The sequence below is a fragment of the Vanacampus margaritifer genome, chromosome 8 (assembly GCF_051991255.1).
Source record: "Vanacampus margaritifer isolate UIUO_Vmar chromosome 8, RoL_Vmar_1.0, whole genome shotgun sequence".
In the NCBI taxonomy this organism is placed as follows: domain Eukaryota; kingdom Metazoa; phylum Chordata; class Actinopteri; order Syngnathiformes; family Syngnathidae; genus Vanacampus; species Vanacampus margaritifer.
Window position 1 is genome coordinate 1,333,610 of NC_135439.1, and position 21,968 is coordinate 1,355,577.

Below are 21,968 nucleotides of genomic sequence, written 5' to 3' on the forward strand. Positions count from 1 at the left end.
ATGAGATGAGATGAGAAAGTTTCCCACGGAAATGTAATATTTTGCCAGTAACATAATCTATTCGTTCAGGTGAAAGCCAAAACGCAAGAAACGCAAAAATAAATGACCATCTTAATATTGCTATGTCTAACATCACAAATGAACAAACACACTCCAACATCTTGTTTCTGCTAAAAAAAAAAAAAGACTCAGTTACAAATTTGTGTATGAAAATGGTGCAGTTGAACACACAAATGTTACGTTTTCCCTCAAAATACAATAAAGTTTCAAAAAAATTGATACAAAGGAAGGTGCAAAAGTAAGTGTACAGCAAACCGTGATCAAACACGTCATTTCAATTCAACATACGCCAAAAAAATGAGGGGGGAAAAAAATACATTCATCAAATCATTTGTCACTAATTTGGCCAATGTGAAACTAAACTGTCTTTTGCTCTTTTGCATTTTTTCCTGGAAATGCAACATTTTGCATTGAATTTCATTGCCCGAAGAAAAAAAGAAGTTAAATGACTCTCGTACTAATGTTTAATTGTTCTTGATCAAGTAATTATTTCTGCTGTCGACGTCCATCCATCTCCAACAGAGTGAGCAAAATGTGAGCACGTCTGCCGAACCGTTTGGAGGTTTTGAATTCAATTCTGGCTTCAGGCTTCCTCCCGCATTTCAAAATTATTATCTAAATATTGATTGTAGTGACTATCGCGTATTTTTGTCTCATTTGCAAATTTGCCATTGGAGTAATCCAAAAGTAATTAAAAGCAATCAAGGCAGATGACTTTAATATGATGCTACTAAAGACATTTTAACTATGAGAATATACTTTTAAAGTCACACTCCCGACCGGCCATGTTAACAAATACAAATGTAGCCGAGTGTTATTCAATTGGCTAAAATGTACTCAACAAATTCTCCTATCAACAACAATCAACGTTTTTGCATGAAACAAAACAGGCATTTTGTGGCTTTCAATCAAACACGGAAACGCCAAATATCAATTGGTGCGCTCAGTAGTCGACTTGCTGCTGTTGTGAAGGTACATCGTGCGCTCGAAAAACAGTTGGGTCAAAAATAACCCAAGTTGCATGGGTCCAAAAGGGACCAACCCAATTTTTGGGGTTATTCGCCCAAAAGATGGGTCCAATGAATAACTCACAAAGCAACCCCACAAAATTGGTTGCTTTGTGAGTTATTCATTTAATTTGACCCTTTTGGGGTTTAATGACTGAAAAAGTTGGGTCGATTCATTTTTGGCCCAATTCAATGAACCTTAAAAGTTGGGCCAAATGAATAACCCACAAAATGACCAACACAATTTGCGAGTGTATTGTTGGCAAGGGGGAGGGGCCATTTAAGGTGCAATGAGCAGAGCGCCCTTCATTTCTCGAATATGCTCACTCAATATGAAATCAATCAAAACAAACACACAAGATGAAACAATACTTTGTCATCCGAAAAACATATGCAGGACAAGAAAGGGGATTTTTCCGGTCGTTATCGTTAGCCAACAGAAACTTTTGTTGTTGTCAATGGACCACATTAGCAAAGCTTTTGTACTACACTGTTTTCAGAGCGTGACAATCCAGCGATTTATTTTTTTTTGTTCCTTTCTGGAAGAAGACAAACACTCAAAAGTTTCTTATCAGGAGTCCTTGAGTGACCTTGAGCAGCGACTTCTGTTGTTTTTCAAGCAGCACTTTGGACACGCACAACACGTTGCGTCAGACAAACAAAAGAAAGCCAAAACGTGCAACCTCGACTTTCAGATCAAACAATTGAAGGGATTTTTTACAGATTAGAAATAAAAGAAAAATCTTAAAGGATTTCGAAATATTTCTTTACACTTTTGAAGGTAATTGCAAAAAAATGTGCAAAAACTGAGAGTTGTCGATTGTGAAGTTGTAAATTCAAGATTTTTTTGACCATGGCTAAAAGCGGCGCAGTGAGACGCACGATGCACTCTGGAGTCGTCCTTCCCCCAATTTATAAAAATCAGCTTTAGCGGCACGCAGAATCGCGCGCTAGCTAACTAAGCCTACACCTCAAAAGTGCATTTGACATTACGAATCAATCAATCAATAATAAATATGCATAAATCAACATCTGCTTCTTTTATGAGAAATTGAACGCAGTGCCAGCATTTGAAATCCCAGCATGCATTGCGCGAGTCCTGCCAGAGATTAGCGCCTGTCATCTGCCTGCCCGTCCCGGATTAGATTATCGTCGAGATTATGTCCGTCTTCCTGAGTGGCAACGCGGCACACGTCGGCACACGTCGGCACACGTCGGCACACGTCGGCACACGTCGGCACACGTTTTCATCGTCATCGTCATCATCATCATCACCACCACGGTTGCCGTGGAAACACTGTCTAGATGTGTCGCCATGCAGTGCATTGCGGGAGGGAGGGATCGCCATTTGTCTCTCTGCGTATCATTCCGGCAAACATTTCAACTCCGTCTTTTCCACAAAAAAGGAAAATGGTTACGTTGGCAATGATAATAATGAGTTCACTAACTCACTTTCAAATTAAAATGGAAAAATGAAAAGTGAATATAACAGTATTCAGTTGATTTACACAGTAACCTGCATTAACAATCTAGAAAATAAACGTTTAAAAAAATCACAAAGAAAAAAAGAATACAAATGAATAAAATAATTAAATTGAAAAAAGAAAATACATTTCTAAATTCTAAAAATAAAAAATAAAAATAAAAAAATCCAAGCAAATAATAAAGTTATAAGCGGTAGTAAATGGATGGATGGAAATTTAAAATAAAAATGCAAAATAAATGAAAAAAATATGTCAATGAAAAAAAGAATACATTAATAAAATATACAAATAAAATACAACCGGAAAAATAAAAACAAATAAAAAGAATAACTGTCCACATAAGCCACATAGTGACCAAAGAAAGAACAGACACTTTTTTTCACCTGAAAAAAAAAAGTTTTCTAGCTTTTTCCGTTGTTTAGTCATCAGCAGTCCAGCACCACTTTCTCACCCCAAAATCTTTTTATGAAAACAAACATGTCAAACAGAACAGTGACTTTGATGAAACTATAAAACAACAAAGCAAGACTTGCGATGGCAAAATAATCCATTTACACAAATACAACTAAGAGACAGGTGCTTAAAATGGACCGAGTTCCCACGCGTTGACATTTCTCTCCCTTGTAATGAACGTGACAAGCCGACATTCACCCCCTAATCTTTTTTTTCTACTCAAAAGCGGTGCTGATCTCTAATCCAATCGCCAACTTCAGGGATCTGTCAGTCATTACAGTCACTTACAAACCTGAAAATCACTGAAAAAGGCACTTGACGAGTATATCCGTCTGTGGCAGTCAACGTTTGACCAATGTAAACACCCACGCCAGCGAGTGAGTTAAAAGTCGGCGATATAGCAGGGGTGGTGGAGTGTGAACCAAGAAAATGTAGGGCTTCGCTGTAAACATTTTGAAAAAAAATGTGTTTTTTGGTTGTAAAAATGTTTTTTAAAAAAAGTGGTTGAAATGTATTTGATGTGACTTTGTTTTTGTTTTTTATTTATTTATTTATTTATTTATTTATTTTTACAGGAGAGCTCAGTATTGTTCATTCGATTTGACATCATCATTGCTCTCCTTTTTTTTTAAAAAAAACAAATAAATTAAAACAATTTAATAAATGTTTTTTTATTATTATTATTTTTTTAAAATATATATACATATATATACATATACACACATATATATATATATATATATATATATATTTATTTTTTTGTATGTGGGTGAGTATGTGTATGTGCGTGTGTGTGTGCGTGCATGCGTGCGAGTGTGTGTGTATTCATCAGTTCACCTAAAGCCCATTAAAAAAAATCCCATACTAATAATATAATATAATAATAAATTGCCAAATGCAGAAACATCAATGTAAGTTATCACGATGTAGTGGCTCTCGCTAACAGACAGAATTAAGTAACCGGAATTAGGTTAAAAAATTCTATATACGTAGACCATGTTTCTATAAATTTTGATATTTGGTTTTTATTTGAGGCAGATCTTTTTTCCATTAAAATGTGATTTATGAGGAGGTTAGACCATTGGTCGATATTCAGAGTTTGTTTATTTTTCCATTTAACAAGAATTGTTTTTTTAGCGATAGTAAGGGCTACAAGTGTAGATTGAAATTGTTTATGTGGTAAGTCAGTTGTTGTTAGGTCACCTAGCAAACACAAGTTTGGAGATATATTGATGTGACTTTGTAATTGAGCAAGCGATGCTTTCCAGGAGTGGCACCATAAGGACGGCGCGATGTTGGAGGAGGAGCGGCAGCGCGGCCAACAAAAGCGTCCATTGTGGTCTGGGCCGCGAGAGGGCTGGGGGTTCGGTCGGGGGTCTCGCGGATGGAGCCGTCGGGCCAATCGGCGTCTCCTTAACGAAGCGTCATCTCGCTCCAATGAGCCGCCGCTTCCGCCATTCAGACGGAAAACCTCCAACGAGTCACCTCGCACCCTCTGCTTTGTTTTTGTTTTTGTGTCTAAGCTGCTCAAAGGATCAACACATTCTCCAAGAAGGAATGCAGCGTTCGATACGCAAACACACCCTGAGACGAAAGTATTGGGACAACCAATCAGACCGATCTTATTGGTCCCCGAGCCTGCAGTGTTGACATTGTGATAGCGCTGAAAAAGTGACATCTACTTTACATGGTCACCTGCAAACTCTTGACTCTTTAACCCAAACCCACAACCTCATCTCAAACAAACACGCTACTCAACAACATCTAACCCAGCAAACCTGGTGCCTAGCGCAAACCCTAATACTTCCTACTGACCCTACAAACGCAAACGATAAATCTAAAACTCGCCCGAATGCAAACACTACCCACTAAACCTACCAAGTAATCTCAACACAAAAAAACCCACAAAAAAACACTTACCCTACCCTAACACAAATCTCAACACTAACACGACCCTTAGAACAAACTAACCAAAATCCTAACTAATTAACACTACTAATCCACATCTAAACCATAAATCTCAACTGTAACTGTAACACAAACCACAAAACTACTTAACACACCACCAGACCCGCTACCCCTTAAGTCAAACCCAAAAACTAGTCTTAAAAAAAAAAGTACCAAAGTGTAAGTCAAATCCGAAGCCATGAATTGTACGTTGCTCAATGACGCCATTTTGCTTCCTCGCCTCAATTCTTCTACTTCTGCTGTTTGTGGGGCAAAAGAAGCGATTCCAGCTCCATTTTTCTAATTGAAAGCGGCAGCCCAAGTTTGCCGTCACGAGGCGTTCACAAGAAAGAAGAAAGCCCACCTGACGCCATTTTCTTTTTTCCCTCCACCACATGCACATCAGGTGGCTACTTTGTTCCACGACTTGACTTGTGAACGGCGCCCATTTGCTTGCCTAACGTCACGTGAATACGACTTCGGCGTGGACACGACGGACTGTTTTGCCTCGCAGTTGTTCTATGGCCGGCGGATGTGTGCATAGATGGACAAAGGACATTTTGTCTTTCCGCTTCATACGTCCTGTAATCACAGTCAGATTAGAAGCGCCGCGCTCTCGTCTGTACTTTTATGATTACATTGCACACTAAGCCCCGCCCGGCTCGCACAACTTATGTAACCGCGCACAAGCGCTCCCACTTTGTCTCTCTACCGACTCGAGATGCGATCGGTCGGTTAGTTGCTTAGTCGAATGGGAGAACAGCCAGTCGGTCGGTCAGTCCGTCCATTCACTAGTAAACGGACAGGTTCGTCCGACGGTTACTCGTTTGTCGATTGGTCAGTCGGTCAGCCAATTAGTGGGACCGATCATTGGTTTGTCAGTCAGTCAGTTGGACAGTCAATTACTTGGTTGGTTGGTTGCTCAGCCGGTCACCACATCAATCAGATAGTTAGTTGGTTAATAGGTCAGTCACTTAGTCACATGCTTAGTTGGTTGATTATTCGGACAGTCGGTAAGACAGTCAAACATTTAGTTGGTCGATAGATCAACACGTTGTTGTTTACTTGTCAGTTGACAGTTATTTACTTAAGTCGCTCACTCTAGTAGTTAGTTGGTTTGCCGGCCAGGCGGTCGGTGGCTCAGTCAGTTACTGGGTTGTCTCGTCGACTGCAGATTAGCTGGTTTGTTGGCAACATCCCTTCTGACACGCACCTTGTTATGGTGCCTCGCATTCGGCCAAAAACAAAACAAACACGTTTCAAGCAAAGGAAGTGTTGATTTGTACGCTGTTCGGATGTCAAAGCTATTGTTGAGACAGTCAAAATCGTCGGAGCACAAAATGACTTTCCAGAAACTTCAGGATCCGAGATCAACGCAAGGGACGTTCGTTGCGGGAAAGTCAGATGTCAACATTGAGTGCAAGCGTGCCGACTACACTAACGTGCCGAACAGCATAAAAACAGGACGATATTCTTCCGTCGTCATGCCGGTCATTTAGGAGACATTTCGGCAGAGGATTCCTAATGTGCAAAAACAAAACAAAAAACAAAAAAAAAACGTGCGTTAACGAAAGCCGCCATCGTTCATTTCAATTGGAGTTTGCTGACGTCATAGGTACGAAAAAGACCGTCTTCGATCCTCATGACGGCGCCAATTTTGATCCGAGTAAAATCCTCAACACGTCAGGGGTCGCGTGATTGCGTGCGGCGCTGTGGCGGTGGCGAGTCGCGCCTCCTAACGTGGGCTGAAGCGTGCTTGGCACACCACATGTAGCTTACAGAATAAAAGTCAGCCGGAAGTTGACCGTCCGGGTGAGGGACCGCCCACAAATTACATTAACAGAGTGAACAATGTCAGTGGGTAACTCTACGCAACTTGTAGACGGTGCCCAGATTGGACTCGCTATGAGCCGGCCAGTTTCATGGCACTTTTGGCTGGACACAAATCTTTGGCGAGTCGTGCGTGGCTGTCCTGCTTTTGAAGAAGCGCTTCTTTGCCGGCGTAATTCCAGCTGTGATGTCCGCCGTGGGACGCAATCATTCCTGGTGAGTCTCTTTGTTGGCACTGGCAGCCGTGTCATTCAATGCAAATCCATTCATGCAAAAATATTCATAAAAAGGGCTATAAAATCATAATCGCTCCACGTAAATTGAATTTTTTTTTCCGGGAAGAGTTGAAATGAACCATTTCACAGTCACAAGTCTTGTATTCCTTTAAGATTCACCCCAAAGAGAAAAATGTCAACAAATCTCTACATACTGTGAGCTGGTAAACATCTTTTATTTCAGACACTTTATGGCGTCTGCCGGTTGGCCTCCATTTTTTTTTCTTGATTTTTTTTCTATTGACACAAAAGCAGGTCAACGCGATAACGCGAAGGAACTGCTAACTCCAGTCAAGGACGTTCTTTTTTGGTGTCTGCTTCTGTCGCCCCCTCCATTGTTGTGCTAGTTAGTCAGTCAGTCAACGCTGGTTGGTTGCTCAGTTGCTTTGTCAGTTAGCAGGTCAGTCAGATGATTTGTTGGTCGGTCAGATGTTGAGTTTAGTATGCACTTTAGGTCAGTCAGTCCAACAGCTGGTCTGTCGGTCCATAAATCAGTTGCTCAGGCGGTTCGTTAATTTGCTGGCGGGTAAGTCCATTGGTGGGTTAGTTAGTGGCGGCCGCGGCTCAGGGCGTAGCGACGGCCGTTCGGTAACCAGAAGGTCGGCTGTTGGATCCCCGCTCTCCCCGAGTCATGTGTCGTCGTGTCCTTGGGCAAGGCACTTCGACACACATTGCCTCCAGTGCTGGTGCATGGAAGGTTCGAACGTTTGGTGGTGGCGGGAGGGGCCGTAGGCACACACTGGCGGCCACGCTTCCGTCAGCCTGCCCCAGGGCAGCGGTTTTGTGGTCACTTATCATTCAGCCAGTCACTTGGTTTTTTGGTCAACCACTGATGTTGACTTAGTATTAGGTACAAACAACAAAATTTTTTTTATTTTTTTTTAAACGTCAAAGAAGAAAAGAAATTATGGCTAAGAAAGGACAGAGTTGTAATAATATATCATGCATCCATTGAAAGCTGTGTGTGTGCGTACGTGTCACACCGTTAGCCGACACATTCCAAACATTGAGGACCCCGGTGACCTCAAAAGGTCATGACTCCTTGTTGTGCCAGTCTGCCCGGCAACAAGCACGGCGGGACATCAAAGCTCCTGGCGACACGGTCAGCACTAAGAGGCGTGTTAATGAGTTGACAGGTTAAGCTAATGAGTTGAGACCAAGAGCGAGACTGTCAAACATTTGCAAAGCGACTCAGCGTCCACCTACGCATCGAGTCGCGCTAGCACAAAAACTCTGGATTTGGATGCAAAAACCACAAAACTCAATTTGCACCAAAGTGGCCAAAGCGCAATCCGGGCACGATTTGCTGTGTCGTCTGCAGCACTTTTGTCACGCTCACGTTGACAAATCCATAAACAAACGCTTCAAATTCACAACGTGGCTTCTTTGACTGTGAAAGATTACCTTTATCTTTGCAATCTTGTGCGTGTTCAAATAAATCAAAGATGAGATTCTTGTGAAGAGGGTCCTTGCAAGGTTGATTTATTACAGAGATCTCTGGTCACACAATTGCGTATCACCCAAGCAGTGTCATCCAAGATGGGTGTGTGCTCTTTTTCCCACACAGCCTTTTTATTTAAAACATGAGGAAACGCCTCTGTCATCCCGTGAGGTACAAAATGAGTTTGCATTTTGCCAGTAAACTAGATCGTCCTTGAACTTTTGAAAACCGGATTTCTGACGAATAGGAACTAGACTTGTTAGATAAACAAACAAAACATATTAACTTTCTCATGTCTGGGTAAAGAGTAGAAAAGATAGTCAAGAAAGTCAAAAGCATTACTCATCAGGTTATATTAGGTTAACATAATTACACCTTCATCAACACGTCTATAATGAAATGCAAAACAGGTCAAATGTAAAATAAAACAGTAAAAATGTTAACAACTGCAAGGTCAAACATTTTTGCGCAATCTTTATCGGATTGTCTTCAAACTGGGTAGACGTGTTGCAGATAGATAGCGTGTCACTTGGCTTATTTATTTTCGGGTGCCGATTGTGTTTGACCTTAAGGAGATTACCTGAGGTCATAATTGACCAGTGTCAAGGTCAATCGTTGCATTGAACTGCATTAAGTCATTGTTGCTCAATCGGAAAACATGTAAAAAAAAAATATATATATATATATTTAAAAAATCCTAACCTGGAGTTTTTCATATCTGGAACGATTGTAGCCAATTTATGACTTGATAAGTTGATGTAAATAGCAACAAGCACGCAACTCCGTTTCCTTTTGGCGGTTCCACCGTCGGGCCGGCGTCTGTCAGACGATGCGTTGGCGTCCCTACGAGAGCCGAGCATGCTGGGAAAGTGATCCGGCATGAATAAGAAAACGCAGGAGAAAGTGGAGGAGGCCCACTCGGGTTCCGTCTGCATGGGCTGTCAATCCGGCGACTCCCGGCAACATTCCTCGCTGCGCACCCCCGCCGGGCACGCCATATTGCATGTTATTGACTTAAACGCCGCGGGAGGGTTACGACCACAAAGACTCCAGCGGGGAAGGCGCGTCCAGCTGCGTGCGTAAACGTGCGCGCAGACTGCGGATTCCCAAAAAGGTGTGCCGGATTGTAAAAGTGCTCTGTGACAATAACGACCTTTTGAGTCAAATAGGGCGGATCTTTTAGATGGGAATTGCTTTGATTGCATTTCTTGTCTCTTTTTTTGGACTCTGAAATTCTAGCTGTGGTACACTCCACTGTTTTTATTTTATTCACAAACTAAACTTAGCTGTTCAGTGTCATTTTATAGTTGTGTGAAAATTGTGGACTAATAATAAAATTTAAAAAAATTCTCGAGTTGTCTGCTTTTGTGATTAAGTGACAGAAACATTTTCAATAAAAGTTGGAATTTCTTTTTTCCCCAAACTAGCTAGGGTAAACTAAAAAATAACTCACTAACTAACTGATTATTTATAACTAATTGATGATCAAACTAACCAATAACTATTCTGATAACCGATTCATCATTTAGAGATCTTTTTTCAAGTCCAATTGCCAGATGCTTTGAATATTGATGTCAATCTCCATGAAATATTTGCTTTTACTTTTACCATCATCAGCATTTTGGATTTCTTTGAATTTTTTTGACATTATGGACCAAACCAGTAGAAATTGATGTTTAGTTGTTTCCTGACCTGCACTGTCAGTTTGAAATAAAGTCCTGTTTTTTTTAAACAAATGGACGAAAATTTAAAATGATGAAGTCATCAAAAAAAGAAATCGACAGATTCATCAATTATTTGACTGATGGTTAGTTGCAACCCAAGCTTTAACCCAAACAAATTTTCCTCAATTCACAAATTAACTCATCCACTGCCATTGACGGCTATAGACGTCCAAAAATCTTTTTAAATATTTCTATTAGACTTTTTTTTCCTTTTTTTCCCCACTTTAGTTAACAAGAGTATGAAAGCCTAAAATTTATTTTATTGTATTAGAACAGATATAAAATTTGTGATTAATCGTGAGTTAACTAGTGAAGTCGTGCGATTAATTACGATTAAAAGTTGTAATCGCCTGAAGCTCCTCATTTTTAATAATCTTTTCTTTAAAAAAAAAAAAGGTTACTAAAAATAAAAAATAAAATTTTAAAGAAAAAATCGTAATCGTAATTAATCGCATGACTTCTCTAGCTAACTCGCGATTAATCACAAATTTAATATCTGTTCTAAATGAACAAAAAAATAATTTCTAGGTTTTCATACTCTTGTTAACAAAAATGGAAAAAAATGTTAAACTAATGGAAATAGTTCAAATGAATTTTTGACGTCTATAGCTGTCAATGGCAGTGAATGAGTTAATGCAGATGTCTGCGTTTGCATTTAAACTTTTTATTTGTTGAATTTTGTGATTTGCTTGGATTTTGTTCAGGTGTTTGCAAGTGGGGAGGGGGTACGTCAAGTCTGTCAAGTCATCACCAAGTTTAGGAAATGCTGATATACATGTGTTTTGGCCTTTATTTTATTTATTTATATTTAGGATTTGTGGGTGTGTGGTTGAAGAGGGGGTGCGCCATCTTTCAGGATTCTGAAGGGGGGGGGGGGTGTAACTAAAAGTTTGGGAAAAGATGTTAAATATTTGTTTTTGCTTTTATTTGATTTGTTGTTTTTAAGAATGGGGAACGCCAATGGGGGTACGTGACAAAAACATTTTAAATACTGATATTTGTTTCTGCCTTTATTCATAGTGCGCTAACTCTGTCAAGGGTACATTGCTCCAAAAAAAAAACTGAAAAAAAGCTCGTGAAAGGCTGACGTCAACTGCTGAGTGTTTTCATGACAAAAGCAGTAGTGTGCAGCGGTGCACGCTAATCCCATTGTCCCGGAACGACTGTGGCACAAAAGAGGGGTATGGAGGCGGACGCTAGCAGTGTGACGCTAACTCCTCGGGACAGCAGCCGCATGCTAGCCAAATGCTAAGCTAATAGCATCGCATTAGCTCATTTTGCCGCTGCGCTTGAATGTGATCCTATAACACGAACTCACGCGATTATTTGTATTTCACGTTAGCGAAACCACTTCCAAATATGGGCAAGCTTGTAGCAGAGCGCTATCGTGCATGCGTCCCACCAAGCCAAGTGTGAAAAGGCCTTTTAAGTACCCTACCTAGCTATTTCCGTTCCTAACTACTCCCTTGCACATTAAGACAGTTACATTTTCATGTTGGATGTTCCAATGCTGGTTAATACATCACAGTGCATCGTAACAATAGAACAACGGCTAACCAATACAGCAGCATACTTTTGTTTTTTCGACTTTTGACACCGAGACTCACACAAAAGAAAACATAACTGTTGTGACATGATCAATAATAACAACAACGCGCCGGTGGTGGTCTCTCTGCATGGTGCCGAGTTAGGAATTTAGCCTCATTAGTGTGAGTGAGGACAAAGCATTAGCGTTAGCATTAGCCTGGGGGCGGGGGGACTTAAAGCTTAGCAGCGGAAGGGGGGTTGGGGGTAATAGGCCAACTGCTTTTCTTTTGTGTGCAGGGCACTTTAAAGGACAAGCTAACCGCTAAAGATGAGCTAACAATTACATGGAAGATTGTTGCTGCTACTGAATGAAAACAAGGATCTACAATCACGTCCCAAAATATTGGGACACAAGATAGACAATGACTTACTTTGAAAGCAACCCGGTTTTTTTAAGGCAAACAAGTTGAATGTTAAATGAAATTCAACATCTGGTGATGTCGATGCATTGCATACGGCTACAAAAGAAAAATGAATTGAAACAAACGGTCTGCAGTGAAAGCACATCTTGTTCTTTTCAAATCCATTGTGGCCTTTGGAGACAAAAAGATGACAATTGTGTCCATGTCCCAATATTTACGGGCCCGAGTGTACCTCGGTACTTAACTACATTCCTATCTGCCTCTAACAGAATCATTTTGTCATTGATGTTACTCAAACAATAAAACTTGTTCCTCGACAGAAATCAAGTTCATGTGTGGCGTGACAGCTGACGCACAACGCCAACGTAGACGTGGTAGACGGGCAACTGCGGTGCGGGTGCGGGTGCGGGTGTGTGTGTGTGTGTGTGTGTGTGTGTGTGTGTGTGTGTGTGTGTGTGTGTGTGTGTGTGTGTGTGTGTGTGTGTGTGTGTGTATGACGCACGTGTTTACGAGCTCTCACTCAAGGACACATTGCTGCCTTGGTTTTGCTTTATTCCCCGCGCCGTCGACTCGTTGTCGCCGGGTCGCATTTGTGCCAACTGGAGCTAGCGACGCCTATTCTCAGACACTTGCAATTGATTTTTAGCATTGGCCCATAACAACAACACAGCTACTGTAGCCGTCTACCTACCTAACCTCTTGCCGATTCTCCAATTTACCTTGCCAGCTACCTATTGGACCCATCTTTCTTCAGCTTGTGTAGCTAGCAACCGACTTGGCGGCTTACCCACCAACAAACTTACTATTTAAGCTACTTACAACTTTTAAACGTGATCTTAGGACTTTTCTCTAGGCAAGAGTCTTCTGCTAGGCCCTCCCTTTCATTTTACTTTTTTTTTTTTTTTTACTTTGTAGCACTTTGATATTGCTGAAATATAAAGTGCATTCCATAAATAAAAAATATTATTATTATTACTACTAACTTTCTCGCTATGTATTATACTTGTTAAGAGGGAATGTGGCACCCCCTAGTGGTCCAAGCACAACACTGACCAGCATGTCTGGCTCACCAACGTTAATATTTATTAGTGTTGTTCCGATACCGGTATCGGGAGAGGGCCCGATACTGCATTAAAACAGCGGTATCGGCATCGATACCATTATTTCCTACGCTAATATAGGACTTTGGATGCAGCAGCATCTTGTGTCTTGCTTGTGTACGGCATTCAATGATGTGTGACGTGTTCACTGCATCCTATCGGCCCTCGAATGCTCTGAACCAATGGCAGGGCAGCGTTTTCATGTTTAAAAAAGCAGAACAACCTAGGTATCAATGCAAAACTGGATCGGAATCGGTAACGGGCCAAAAAAAAACGGTATCGGAACAGCACTAATATTTATACTATTGTATTCATATTTATGTGACCACGAGTCATTTTTGCAATCAAAAGTCATATTTATTTGATATAGTCAACTCAAAATGGCGATTATTATTTTGTTTGGTGATAAAGATCACCCAAAAATGGATACATAATAGGGAAAATTCAAATCAAACAGTCTTATAAAAAAAACAACAACAACAACAAAAGAGCTGAGACTTATCTTAAAAAAAAAGTTGTTTTGTGTGCTCAGCCTACACGTAGGGGCGGCGCTACGAGGACGACGCCGTCACCTCTGACGAACAGCATGGGAATGTTCCTCTTGGTCGACTGTCAAAAACAAGAACAAATGCACACAAAAGTGACAATCGGCTCACTTTCAACCACTATAACAGGGGTAGGGAACCCTGGACCTCGAGGACCAGGGTTCCCTATCCCGGCACTATAATTATAAATATACAATTTTGACAACTAATAAAATACTGTAGCTCCTGCCTACCAACCTTCCTGCCTACCGCATGCAGAACTACTTACTCTACTGGAACTACTTACAGCTACCAAACAACATTCCTTCCCACCTCTCGACCAACCTTCCTAACTACTTAAATACATCTTGCTATCCATCCATACGTATTAGCCGGTAATATTCAAGTATGAGTGACGTGTAGACCTTGTAGAGTTCTTCATACGTCTCCTCGTCAATCTCCACCGTGGTCACCGTCTCCTCCACATCTCCCAGAATCATGTTCAGGTGCTGATCGTACGCCTGATTGTGCATGCAGCAAAATAACACAATCCACAAACAAGTCTACGCCATGGTGGTGTGTGTGTGTGCGTGCGTGCGTGTTTATCTAAGGGCGTATGTTTTTGATTTGTGTTTTTACATGCAGCCGTCCTCGCAGCTCTCGGTCGTTCCTCATCTTGACGTAGATCCTCTCGTCAAGACTGAGTCTGATCAGGTCAAGAGGCTCTTCTACGGTGTTTGTGCTTGGTTGCTAAATAGCAGAAGAATGATATATCATGAATATCATGATCAGCAGAAGTACATCATGGTACTGGACTGATACAGATGTGCTACTTTAAACTTGTTACATTCTCAAAATAAAGTCAACTGACTTAGTATTACTAATGTTATATTATTTTTTTACATGTTCAAAACAAAGCAAACTTTACATCTGTAACCTTTTGCGCAAAATAAAAACTTTTTTTTCCTATTCATCATACATTTTAATGTTCTTGATTCTCGAAACTAAGCAAGCATAGCATTTATTTTTACATGAGTTTCAAACACAATTTACAATTGAATGTAAAATATTAATTAAAAATCAAAATGAATTTTACACATCAGTGAAATCAGTATTTACTCAAATATTGTAAATGGACCTGCAAGTCGACTGTTTTGCACGTATTGCTTAAAATGTTTAGAAAATACAATCATTTTGGTTTGATAGATGAATTACAAAAATCACAATTTTTCTTTGAGCTAAGTCTATGGGTTAAATATCTGACATTAATACGACAAATTTATTTAATTATGACCCCGTTGCTGAAAATTGTGAAAGAAATTGATTCAAAATGTTATTCTTGTGGCCCGCAGTTCGACATGCTAACGTAACGCTAACGCGGCTAAGCTAGCATGTTCGCTTGGCCATCGCCGTCTTGAGCACAAAACGGACACGTAAAGAGCACAAAGAGGCGCAAACGAAGCAACGACAGCGGCGTTTAGAAGCCCCGCTTGCGGCTAGGCTTCGTAAAAACACGTTGAGAGCTCAAAACAAGAATGAAGCCAATGAATCCACAAACCTGCTCCACTTCGTCCGCCATGATTTTTGAGTCGTGTTACGTCAGTGTGACGTCACCAAGGTTGCCACCACTCTAAAAGGAAAATACGCGCAAAAGAAAATTGCCAATAAAGTTTTTTCTAAAATGAAAAATAAATAATAATAATAAATGTGTTTTTTTGTCAAATGTATTTGTTTTGCTTCAGCTCTCTTAAATATTCACACTTTGTGTGTACTTAAAGTGTGTTATTTTAATTTTCCTTTCTTTCTTACAAAAAGTTTTTTTTTGTAACGCACAGAAACAAGTTGCCAACAGTGCGCATGCGTATACACCAACCTGGCAACCCGCTGCCTCCTTTTTGTCCCCCTTTGTTCCTCCCAACCTTTCCACCGTCCATGACGATTGACGACGGACGTTCGGTGGCTCGTCCAGCCGGTGGTAAGTATCTTCTCAAATCCAACTTAGATGACTTTTCTACTTTCTAGGGTCACTTTCTGGTTGTTTCAATAACGTTGAAGGCATTGTGCCACGCACGGTGACATAAAAGGGACGATCATGAGGTTTTATTGAAATGTTATGTCATAAATATCCCAAACCAGAAATGTCTTATTATGTAAGATGGGCATAGTGATCGATCCATCGAGCGTTAGGATTGATCGATTGTGTGACTGTGTTGCTTAGAAAACAATTTGAAGCAGATGAGTACACGTGGAGAGCACGTGCCATGATGTGTGGGTGGGGGGGATTAAAATGTATAATGTACCCAAAATAAAGTAATATAATTCAGTATTGTTACTATTAATTTGCTTGACTTTGTCCACCACCGTTAATGTGAGCTGGCATTCCAACAGGGATGTGTAGAAATTCCTATTTTCTTGTTACGAGAGCCTCCCCTCCAGTCCGGTCCGGTCTGCTATACTGGTTCTGGTTCTGATTAGATGGTGCAAGAGGCAGAGCAGACTTGCAGTGGTGTTACCCATTCCACACTCAGCCCACCCACACTGGCTTTGTGCTGGAAGAGAACCCTGCCACACCACAATCCAGTAAATCGCCATTTTCAAAGGTGAAAACACCAAAATAAAATAAGCATAAAAAGAATTTAACTTGTTGAAAGCAATAAAATAAGTGAGAACGAAGTTAAACCGTTTTGTTTATCGAAGGTAAAAATCAAAATGATGATTATGTGAACATTTATGCTAATGCTAATGAGTGTCACACTTTGCAGGAGCTGTCATGACTGACCTTGGCCACATGATGGCGACACAGCACCAGAAGCCCAAGTCTATAGTTCATGTTTTTGTGAATAATAAAACTTTTCATTAAAAATAAATCTGTTTTCATCACTTGTGTGCACTAAACTGCAAATCACGTGTTGTATGAGGTTATTGGGAGTGGATGTACATATGAGAATTAGACCTGAAATACACATTGAACCCTACACAATATTGTAAATATGTAAATTCGATTTTACCTTTTTACACAGGGCACATATAGAAGTGACAGTCTGATCAATGGGTTAAACAAAAGACTGATATGTGATACATAGCAATGTTAGGTGGTGTGAAAAAAATAATACAGAGTGACTAAATGTCCGTGTGCCACACAGTGATAAGTGACAGCAACAAGCTATACAAAAGCCTAAAAAAAAAGACAGATACAAATGACAATAAGGTAAAAGGTTGAAGCCTGAAAAAGGGGCACATGAGTACGCTGTGCCACGTCAAATCCTGAAAAAGTACAGTGCGGGAATACATCACAACAATGGCTTACGCAAGCTGAGCTGAGTGACAGAAATGCAGTTTGCAAGACAAAAGCCTGAAAATGAGGCACGTCATGACCTTGACTAAAAGCATGAAAGTCGTTTGCCACAGAAAAAGAAGCGCAGAGTCAGCAAAATGGCAAAGTGTGATAGCGTGCAACACACAAGTCGGGGAAAAAAACAGTGAGGGCAAAAAGGGGGCGTGCTACAAAAAATAACCTCATAAAAAGGTGCGATAGAAGTGTTAGATGGAAGCCTGAAAATGAGGCACGGATCATAAAAAGAGCAATCACACACACACACACACACACACAAAAGCACAGGCTGAAAGAAGTGAAAGTGTGGCAGCAGTGTTGTTGTACACAAAAGCCTGACGAACAAGAGAAACACTTGAATGCGCACAAAGACCTGAAAAAGAACCACGAAATTGTTGTTCTTTTGTGTCCCCTCAATAAAGTTATCGTACTTCACACTAAGATACGAAGACAAAAACACACGCACACTTCTTGTTGGTGTCTATTTTGGGGTACACGGTGAGAGGGTGGGCGAGAACGTGCACGTGCAAAATATTCTGGCATCAGACAGGGAACTAGCGCGCGCACGCATATGATGGAAAGCCGAGCTGGCTTCCACCCAGTCGCATGTTTGAATCGGTGCACAAATGAAGAGGAAGCGTTTGAAGCGAAAACACAAACACAAACACGAGCGAGTAACAAAAATAAAAGTCAGAATCTTAGCAGAATCATTTGCTTTTTTTTATGGAAAACAATACATCATTCATTCAAGTAAAAATAAATAAATAAATAAATGTGCAAAGAAGAAAATAATATGAGATTAGATTTGTATTTCAAACAAACAGTTTATTTCGGGTTTTTTTTTCGTCATGAGATACAAAATTCATCATTTATTCTAATGTCATCTTTGCGATATTACACCATAAATTCTGCAGCGGCTCCTTAATATTTGCGTAAGCTCACGTCATGATTTCACATGAGCTCATACACGCTATATCTGATGCATATTCTCATACAGCCAAATAGAATCCGAGACTCGCTCGCGTCAACGTGCATTCATAGTTACACTCGTACAGTCACAGACACGCACACGCCACATACAGTACAGCGTGTGACCAAAAATTGAAACACACGCACGCGCGCACAGGCTCAGTGGTAGAATTGGTCTCAGCGGGATCCAGCCGACAGGTGGGAGTCATTTTTAGCTTCTCTGTGACCTCACACGCCATTACACACTTTGTGTGTATGTGTGAGTGAATGTATGTGCATGTTGTGTGCGTGTGCATGTGCATGTGTGTGTCAATGTCAATGAGACCAGATTTCACATCTCATCTTCCCGCCGGCGCCCCCTCCCCGCCCATCTCGTACTTCTATTTAAAGGGCCCCCGAGCGGGCGTCTCACCCACTGACCGAGTGAACGAGCGACAATTCGGAAGGCTCGCCGACGTTCCCGGGAAGATCCGCAAGCTGACCCGAAAGGATCATCAAGCCTTAGCGTCGGATTTGCCACATCCTCGGCCGCAGCTCTGAGATTGTTGGGTGAGCTCGGGCCGGAACGATGAGCGGCCCCCGAACGGAGCCCCCCGCGCTCAAACGCGCCGTGAGGAAAATCCGATGCGCCGCCATGGTGGCTAACCTGGCCAAGAGTTGGCAGGGTTGGGCCAAAGAACACGCCAACAGGCAGGACGCCGCTCCCGCCGGATGGATGCCCACCTCCGTGGACCACGACGACGCCACAGAGCGCCGCCATGTGGTCAAAGTTGCCAAACCCAAGGAAACGGCCTCTGGTGACGCCAGTGCCATCCGGAGCGTTTCCATCTCTAAAAGCGTTCAACCCAGACTCAGCGAGTGCGGCGGCGATGTGGTCAACGCCATCCGCGGGAAGATGGAGTCGGGTCCCGAGGAGAGCAAGCCCTTCCTGGGTAACGAGTCGCCCACGCGCCGGCGCCACATAAGGGCTCTACACGGAGGCGGGGGTGGCATCATCCACGACAAGAAGTTGATGCTGCAAGAGAGGAAACTGAGCTCCAGGAGCAGCAGCCTGGACACGGAGGACAGCGGCTTGGGGGACGAGGTGACGCCCGCAGAAAGCGCAGATGCGAAGACGGAGACCACCGACGTTAAGTGTCAAAAAGTCAGCAGCAGGCCCAAGGTAGCCTTTGAATGGCAAATACTTTGAAAATGCCATAGCATAGCATTACCACATAATGTTACACCGCTGGATGACGTAGCACGTTGTAGCATTCCGTCCTAGCGTTATTTTGCAACGTTTCCTTGTAGTGTTACGTTGTAACATTATGTTGTAGCGTTCTAGGGTTACATTGCACTGTTACGTTGTAGCGTTACGCTGTAGTGTTACATCGTAGCATTATTTTCCAGCGTTACATTATAGCATTATGTTGTACCGTTACATCGTGGCGCTATGTTCTAGCGTTACATTCTAACGTTACGCTGTGGCATTACGTTGTAGCGTTACATCATAGTGTATGTTCTAGAGTTTTTATTTTTTATTTTTGAGGGGTGCTTTTTAGCCTTAAATTACATTACAACATTACGTTGTAGCGTTACACTGTAGCATTACATTGTATCGTTATGTTCTAGCGTTACATTTCAACGTCACACTGTGGCATTACGTTGTTGCGTTACATCATAGCGCCGTGTACTAGCGTTACAATGTAACGTTGCTTTGTAATGTTACTTTGTAGCACTACGCCGTAGCGTTACGTAGTATTGTTACATCGAACCTTTCAATTGGAGAATTTCCTCATAGCATTATGTCATTGAGTGATGACGTAGCGTGATGTAACCTAAAGTGGATGTTTTGTAGTAGAGCTCACAAAGTATCGTTATGGATTATCGTTAAAGCCTTGCACCGTAGTATGACATCACAACCTGTCATAGAATTACATGATATTACGTCGCGTGACATCATAGCTTGTGGTGGCATTATAACGGGACACATACATGACAGAAATTTGAATGTCACTTAACAACCTCGTTGTCCGATGTCCGCTGGGACGTTGTCTTCTTCTGATCGGTTCCGATTGCAAACAATTAGGATGTTTTCCAGCGATATTCAGCACTAGCAGTACGTTGATTTCTTGGGTTTCTTCCCAAGGGTGTAAACATTCCTGCACAAAACGCCACCGTCGCTCTGACGTCTCTTGGAGAAACCCAACTCCGAGCACGCAGGCGGGTCGTGTTGTCCTATAAAAGGCAAACCGAGCTGCCTGCTGGCCCCTTCGCAGGCTCCAACAGCTGTAAAAAAAATAAAATAATAAAAAACACACACACACACAAGCTGGAACAGTAAAATGTAAATAAAGCTGGAGGACAACATGTTTTAGAGCGTGACCTTCAGTTGCAACAGGAGGTCAAATCAGGCTGAAGGTTTGAGTGACGGCTGACAGCCGCTTGAAAGAAAACCTTCAGAAAGACGAGACGAGCGAAAAACGTAAACTTTCAATTGTGACGTCACTAACGGCAAAAACAGACGAGCTCAAGCTCCTTTTCGTACGGAACAAACTAAGGTCACAATGATGACATTCCGTTGCGTGGACTAACCACACAACGCCCAAAGTATCACTTTGGATGATTTCCAAAGTCAGAGAAGGACGCAGACGCCAGCAATAGAAAAAAGTTGCCGAGGACACAGATTGAGCTGTGAGAAAGCTTAGCCCTAAAATCACACACAAGCAATTTGAATACGAGTTGCCTTGGTACTATTTTGCCACGCTTGCTGTATGACGATCATCACCATGATTATCTCGCCTTCAGATTAAGATCGCCTACATGGGCGACATCAAGAGTCGCTGGCAGCAGTGGTCCGAGGAGCACACGGAAGGCCAGAAAGTCAACCCCTTCAGCGAGGACTTTGACTACGACTACGCCATGAGCCTGCGCCTGCGCAAGGGCGACAGCGGCTACGGTCGGCCCAAAGAGGGCTCCAAGACCGCCGAGCGGGGCGAGCGCGCGCACAAGCACATCCGCAGGGAGATGGAGGAGATGGTGTGGATCATCCGGGACATGGGCCTCCAGGACCGGCAAGGCCGGACCGCGGTCACCTTCGGGCGCCTCTTCGAACGCTACGTGAAGATTTCCGACAAGGTGGTCGGCATCCTGCTGCGCTGCCGCAAGCACAACATGCTCCACTTTGAGGGCGAGATGTTGTGGAAAGGACAAGACGACCACGTGGTCATCACCGTGACGGACTGACGGGGACGCCTCCAAACGGACGCCGAGTGGCGCAATGACGGCTGTGGACGCCAGGACACTTTGTTGAAGGACCAGAAGTGCCGTTTGAAAACTCATCCTGGTCAACGATGGTGTAGAGCAGGGTTCCCCAATTGCGGTTCTGGAGGGCCGGAGTCCTGCAGGGACAACATACCTGATACTGAAGATCAGGATGGTTATCAAGCATGCTGGTGAGCCGATGATATCAACCACTTATGCTAGTATGCGGAAACATCTCAAACCTGCAGGACTCCGGCCCTCCAGGACCGCAATTGGGGAACCCTGGGGTCGAGTTTTAGCGACTTGATCCCTTTTGGTTTATTCAACCCGTTGACCTCTGCAACACCAAGATTCCCAGTTTGCACATTTAGCGAACTCGGAGAAGAATTTGGTTTGTACAGTTGGAACTATGATTGGAATAAAGACATTTTCTTGATATCTTTTTTTCCTCATTGTACTTTATTTAATCCAAGTCACAAAATGTGGTCATGTGCATCCAAACAATCATAAACAAGTCGAAAGGAAAGGACTTTTGTTAGGAATCATTCATTAACTTCATATATTCAATCAATTTGATGCTTATGATCTTTTTGACATTCTCATCGATGTTCGTCCTCAGAGGCAACATGTC

The 21,968-nt window shown here is 42.2% G+C and overlaps 2 protein-coding genes and 1 long non-coding RNA gene across 4 annotated transcripts; 2 read left to right on the plus strand and 1 right to left on the minus strand.

The window, feature by feature from the left end:
• Positions 1-13,605: 13,605 nt before the first annotated feature.
• On the minus strand, positions 13,606-15,424 carry lsm3 (LSM3 homolog, U6 small nuclear RNA and mRNA degradation associated). The gene is made up of 4 exons (XM_077573550.1): positions 15,353-15,424; positions 14,434-14,544; positions 14,220-14,315; positions 13,606-13,879 (listed from the first exon to the last, which is right to left on the minus strand). The coding sequence occupies exons 1-4, from the start codon at positions 15,371-15,373 to the stop codon at positions 13,799-13,801; spliced, it is 309 nt and encodes a 102-aa protein (XP_077429676.1). The 5' UTR covers positions 15,374-15,424; the 3' UTR covers positions 13,606-13,798.
• Positions 15,425-15,717: 293 nt separating this feature from the next.
• On the plus strand, positions 15,718-16,671 carry LOC144056603 (uncharacterized). 2 transcript variants are annotated; one of them, XR_013295086.1, is made up of 3 exons: positions 15,718-15,769; positions 16,183-16,394; positions 16,557-16,671. It is a non-coding gene; the product is annotated as an uncharacterized LOC144056603 (long non-coding RNA). The 2 variants fall into 2 exon arrangements; XR_013295085.1 differs by having other exon boundaries at positions 15,725-16,394.
• Positions 16,672-17,967: 1,296 nt separating this feature from the next.
• On the plus strand, positions 17,968-21,416 carry abraa (actin binding Rho activating protein a). Its single transcript, XM_077573914.1, has 2 exons — positions 17,968-19,256; positions 20,882-21,416. The coding sequence occupies exons 1-2, from the start codon at positions 18,663-18,665 to the stop codon at positions 21,317-21,319; spliced, it is 1,032 nt and encodes a 343-aa protein (XP_077430040.1). The 5' UTR covers positions 17,968-18,662; the 3' UTR covers positions 21,320-21,416.
• The last annotated feature ends 552 nt before the right edge of the window (positions 21,417-21,968 follow it).